General features: G+C 45.7%; 1 protein-coding gene across 1 annotated transcript in view; it reads left to right on the top strand.

Moving 5' to 3' along the window:
* Positions 1 to 219: 219 nt before the first annotated feature.
* vopp1b (VOPP1 WW domain binding protein b) overlaps positions 220 to 6000 on the top strand; it is a 29754-nt gene continuing 23973 nt past the window's right edge. Inside the window, exon 1 of the mRNA XM_015955063.3 lies at positions 220 to 508. Coding sequence (XP_015810549.1) covers positions 458 to 508 — 51 coding nt within the window. The 5' untranslated portion in view covers positions 220 to 457. The remainder of the gene's footprint in view (positions 509 to 6000) is intronic.

Here is a 6000-nt window from a genome sequence, read left to right as displayed (position 1 = left end):
CACAGTGACCGATAGAAATAATCATTGAACATGTTTTACTATTCCACGCACGCTGAAGAGATATAAACAACCCAGAAATGAGCTCAAGCCTCAGGAGGACAGTCTCTGAACGACTAATTATCATTCACTTTCTAGTCATTTGAGTCTGTATTGTTTTTTTTTTATTGGCTTTAGGAGAAATTGGTCATCACAACCACTTTGCGCGCGCGTCATGGGAGTGGGGAGGGGCATAACGCAGCATCACCACCGGGTTCTCCCTCTCTATCTGGCCCGCCCTCCTCTTGCTTTCCTCGGCTATTAGACACGAAGAGTCCGATGCGCTGCTGGTGGATCTGGGTGGTCTCCGGTATTGGGAGGATGAAACCGAAGTAAAGGAGCAGCTCCACCTCCTCCTCGTTCTCCTCTCCTCCAGCAGCAGCAGCGGAACTTGGCTTTCTGCTCTCATACCGGCGTAGCCATGGGGACCCCACCGGTCGGACTAGCCGTGACATTGTGCTTAATCCTGGAGGTGAGCGCTGTCTATCATTATCGCGGCCGCTTCGGTGCGGTAGTCTCGGGGTTGTGGCTTTGGTGCGTTACTCCTTGTTCTGGGTTCGGTTCTGACGGAAGCACCATTATCCAGCAGCATCATGTAGTAATCACATCACCATGACACCGTCTGGGGCCCGAGCCATCCTCCAGAACAGAGCAGAATCTGTCCCTCTGGGTGGAGACGGAAACAGAGGGGAAATGAACAAAGGAGCTGAAGCAGCTGGAGGAGGAAACACCTGCACTGTTAGGCGTGGTTGGTGCTTCTGTCATCCTTTGTGTTCTCATGAATCCTCAGTAGGTCACTGGACCTGTAGGACACACACACACACACACGCACGCACGCACGCACGCACACACACACACACACACACACACACACACACACAAGCGCACATGTAAACACACACACACACTCACCTACACACATGTAAACACCCACACACACACACACACATGCACACGTAAACACAGGCACACACACACACACGCACACACACACACACACCTACACACATGTAAACACACACACAAGCGCACATGTAAACACACACACACACACATACGCATGCACACACACACACACACACACACACACACACACACACACACACACAAGTGCACATGTAATCACACACACACACCTACACACATGTAAACACACACACAAGCGCACATGTAAACACACACACACACACACACATACGCATGCACACACACACACACACACACACACACACACACAAAAGTGCACATGTAATCACGCACACACACACAAGCGCACATGTAAACACACACGCACACGTAAACACATGCACACACACACACACACACACACACACACACACACACACACACACACACACAAACAAATAAACACATGTGCACACACACACAAACTGACTAATTCTAACTGATGGATATTTGCAGTTGTGCCCATTTTGACTGACTCTATCATCTCTTTTATTCTGCTCTGTTTCTGCTGTAGCTGCTCCACCAACACACACGTCTATTCATGCAATATTAACTCACGTCATCATTATTTTATATCACTTGGCTTTCCCACTCATTTTGAATGTGATTAGGAGGAATGCCCTAAAGCCTAACTTATGCTTCTCTGTCTGCATCAGCACAGACATGCAACATCATTATGCATTGTTGCAAGGGCTCTCCAGCTGGCTCGCAGTGACGGACAGAGTAGAGCCCACTTTTCTAACTATTCGTTGAAAGCGACGGAGACGGTGAGCCTGTGATTGGTCAGGTTGCTGCTGCCTTCCTTCATCAACAGCACCACCATTCCCCCTCAAATGGTAAAAGGAGAGCCGAACATATCTTGAAAGTACATACAGTGCAGACAGTGTAAACAAACCGGTTAAAGGGCTACTAAGCCGTGTTGGCTTGCTTTTAGCACCCACTAGTGTCCCTTTAGTAAAAACAAAAGTAAAACTCCTCTCCTTGTGTGTCTTTTTAAAACATAAATCTAACCCCCAAATTCCACTACCTCCGCTCCGCTCTGACACGAACGCCAGAGCAAAATCGGTCCCGTTGTAGTCAATCAGAGCAATTCCACTACTGCGGCAGTGCGGCGCCGTGCACCGCCCTCTGTTCTGGCGTCTGGCAAAAATAGAATCGATCCTATTTTCGCCGGACGCCAGAGCACCTCCGCAGTAAATGGACAGAAATCACAACCGTCCAACAGGAAAAGGAGCGGGCACAACTTCCGTTTTTCACAATAAATCGATAAACAGAATGCGTTTTTTGTTTCATATGCACAGGTTTAACAACTTTTAACAACTATCAATGGCGGCTGAAGTTTAAATGCACAAAAGTAAGCCATGAATACAGTTTCCACTATCAAAGTAGTCACCCTTTGTTGATCCAAACACTGCTGATCTCTCAACACACATGATGGGCAGATTAATCAGTTCATGCCGATGCTTCTCCCACACAACGGGTGTTTGGATCTAACTTCCGCGTTTATTGCTCGGACTGTATCGCAAGATCTCAAAAATCCTGCGCATGCTTGTTTGCCCACCTCAGGTCTCCGCACCAGAGCGGAGCCGGTCTAGAGCGGGTACCAGTAAAAATTGAGTTTGGAAGCGAGCGGCTGCGGAAGGCGGGGGCGGACCGGAGCGGAGCGGAGGTAGTGGAATTTGGGAGTAACTGCTGATGTGTCTCCTCAGCCGTCATTAGTTTCCACATGAGCTATTCACCATTGAATGAAACAAATCAGCTGGGTTCGTAATCTAAAACCATAGACATAGATACTGGACGATAGACTGCCCAATTACCCATTTATTAATTTTTGAGTCAAAAAAGGCGGTTCCCACCACTGCCGTTTTGGTCATGTTGCGTGTCTCATCACATAGCCTGCCCATTGCTCCGCCATGTGCCAAGTTGAAGCCAAAAAAGGCGGTTCCCACCACTGCCGTTCAGGTCATGTCAAGTGTCTCGAATGAGAAAAGCGGTGGAGCTGAGGTTGAAGCAAATGAACCAATGTAGCTACTAGCTAACAGACTGCTGTGATCGTAGCTGGGCTCCTTGGCCATTTACGCCAGTTCATCCTCCGCCGTAGTTGGTTAGCTACATGCTAACCCTAAGCTAACAGGCGTTTTCGGGTGCTTTTTAGTGAGAGAAACATGGTTGAGCAACTCCAAAGTGAGGCAACATCAACTCAAACAGTTGATGTGTTTCTGTAGTCTCCCTCAGAGAGCTCCACAGGCAACCAACTTGTCGTGATTTGGTGCTATATGAATGAACTTGAAATAAATTGAATTGTGGGAACCAGGTGGCCACTCGACACTTAAAAATATGAACATAGCCCACCCATTGCTCCGCCAGGGGGCAAGTTGAAGCCAAAAATTGGAGGTTCCCACCCAGTGGTGGAGCCAGAACGTAGCAAATGTGTGGGCCTAGAAAAATCTGGATGGGCCTAATTAATTTCAAAGCTCATATGAGATGTGCATCACGCACGTGCACGTCAAAATGACATGTTTTAATGAAATATCTCAAGCCACAAATAATCCTATGATAGAAGATTATATATTAGATACTTATTCCATGGATCTCTGTTAAATTGCAATTTTAAGGACTGTTACAGACGCTGGTCTCCCGCTCTGGGACAAGACCTGCACACTCTCGTGTGAACTTTCAGGAACTTGGACAGGTTCTAATCTCAGCCAGGCATGCTACCGTGCTCGTCTCAGCGTCCTAGCTGCAGGCTATCAGCTAAGAGACCAAAAGACCGCAGCTTGCCAGAGATCACAGCTTGTTTCAAAAATCAGGATTTTTGACTGTTCTTCATGCTCCAGATAGCTCAGGATGCAGCAGGAGGTGGTGCAAAACCAGAGATCAGATCAGATTATTCTCAGCAACCACACCCTCCACCAGGGTATAGTCAGCAAGCACGATCCAAGTGCGCGCACACACGCACACACCCTGACTAAGCAGCATACACCTCTAACCTCACCCCTTCTCCTCACCGGTTCTCAAGGGCTCAGTCTCATTCAGGACCACGGACAGCGACGCGCCAACGTGGTTCGGGATGGCTCATCGCCTCTTGGATCTTCCACCCGAACCCCCGGTTCAGATAACAACAATAAAATGAACAGAACCAAATTAAATGGCCTTAGAGGACTAAAGCAGATCCGACAAGATACCTGGATGGAACGATTCATTTCCTTTACCGGTGTAGGGTTTGGTAAATTGAGTGCTTTAAGAGCTCAAAATATGTTACCTCTACTTATGGCCAATAAGCTGTGATACTCAATATAAATATAGAATATCAACCTGTTTGGTCTTTACTGTGTTTAATCAGAAGATTCTAGGATTCTTTGTTTATTCAGGGATTGTAGAACACTTTGTTTTGATTCAAAAAAGAGTCAGGCTTATAAAAGAATTTATTTTTAAAACAATTCAAACATGACAGGTTAACTAACATTTACTGTGAGTGGATGGAGCTAGAAGGAGCAGGTGTAGTGTACGGTGCCTATGTGTGAATGCAATGTTATCAGAACTTCCGTATCTAGGGAGCTGAGTTCTGGATGTAAAAGAATTTGGTTTGCTTTAAGCTAAGAAGTTGGTTATTATCAAAAGGCATCAGACGTTATCTGTGTGTCTACTTCACACGTTCTCAGAGACCCTATTTGTGGATCCGAAGGTCAGAGAGGTTGGATGACCTCTGGCACCGAGGGCTGTAGAAACCGTAGTACCGACTCTTCAGTCCAGAGATGTCTCGGGCCACGACAGATGGATGGAACCGCGCGTCGGAGTAGGGCTGGGCGGCGATATGGCAAAAATAGAATATCACGATTTTTCCAATATTTTATCACGATTTCGATTTTATCACGATTTTTTAACCCATGAATAGCATAACTTCAATTGCGTATTAAAGAAGAGAAACATTGAATAAATAAACATTTATTCATATTAGGGATAATCAGCACAGTGCTAACACACTTATATTTTAAACTCACACCAGAGATGATAAAAGCCCTGAGAGAAACAATTACAAAAATCTGTTTTTCTCGTTTTTCAAGTAACTTAACATAAATGAAAATCGTAAACATATTTAAAGAGCAAACATGTCAATTGCAAACGTATTGTGCAAACATTAACTTGTTCAAAATACTATGTAGCTCCCAGTTGCTCATGTAGTGGATAGTTAAGCTCAAATACGGCTCTGATGTGCGGCTGGACCAGAGATCGCTTGTGGTAGCAAAAAACTGAGCATTCTGAATATTTTCTGCAACAAGTCTCTAAATAAAGTAAAAATTTCCAGTGCAGATTGGAGACAACCCATAGAAGCACTGATTTGATCTCATTTCAGAGAAAAATAGAACAGGTTAGATGCACCTAATAAATAAAATTACTAACAAACTCAGGAATCTTTCTTTGCTTCACTGTTCTGGTGCTGAAAATATCACTAATGCGGATAAAAGGAGATACACAGATGAATGCTCCTCTTATTATTTGGAAACGACATTTACTGCAGCTGGCAGAGGCAGAGATTGTTTCTATTGATACACGGAGTTTACAGAATCATTTTAAATTTTAATAGGGGAAGACTGCAGGAGGGAGCGGTAAAATACAGGGGGTCCCCAGCAAAAACAAGAAACTACGAGTCTGATGAAACCCGCTGGTTTTCCATCAGGCAGTCATGGGGCAGCTCCAACGACCCAGTGACCGAGCTCAGTCCGGCTCGGCAGAGGGTGGACGAGCCGAGGCAATGTCATGCTCTGCTTAAGAAGTGGTGTTATTTTCCTGCTTCAGAAGAAGCGTCCAACGTGTTTTTACGCTTTCTCCGAGACATGTCATGTCGCTAAGTTGTTAGCGCCACGCGCTAAGGAAACCCTGCGTTCCTCTTCGGAACGAAAACGTCGTTGTCACTCTCAGCCGCGGCCGAAGCCATGTTTGTTCACACACAGGTGAAAACAAGAAGCGGGGCACTAATATATTACTATGACTCACTCT

Source organism: Nothobranchius furzeri, chromosome 7 (genome assembly GCF_043380555.1).
Source record: "Nothobranchius furzeri strain GRZ-AD chromosome 7, NfurGRZ-RIMD1, whole genome shotgun sequence".
Lineage (NCBI taxonomy): Eukaryota > Metazoa > Chordata > Actinopteri > Cyprinodontiformes > Nothobranchiidae > Nothobranchius > Nothobranchius furzeri.
This window is presented reverse-complemented; position numbering and strand designations above follow the sequence as displayed.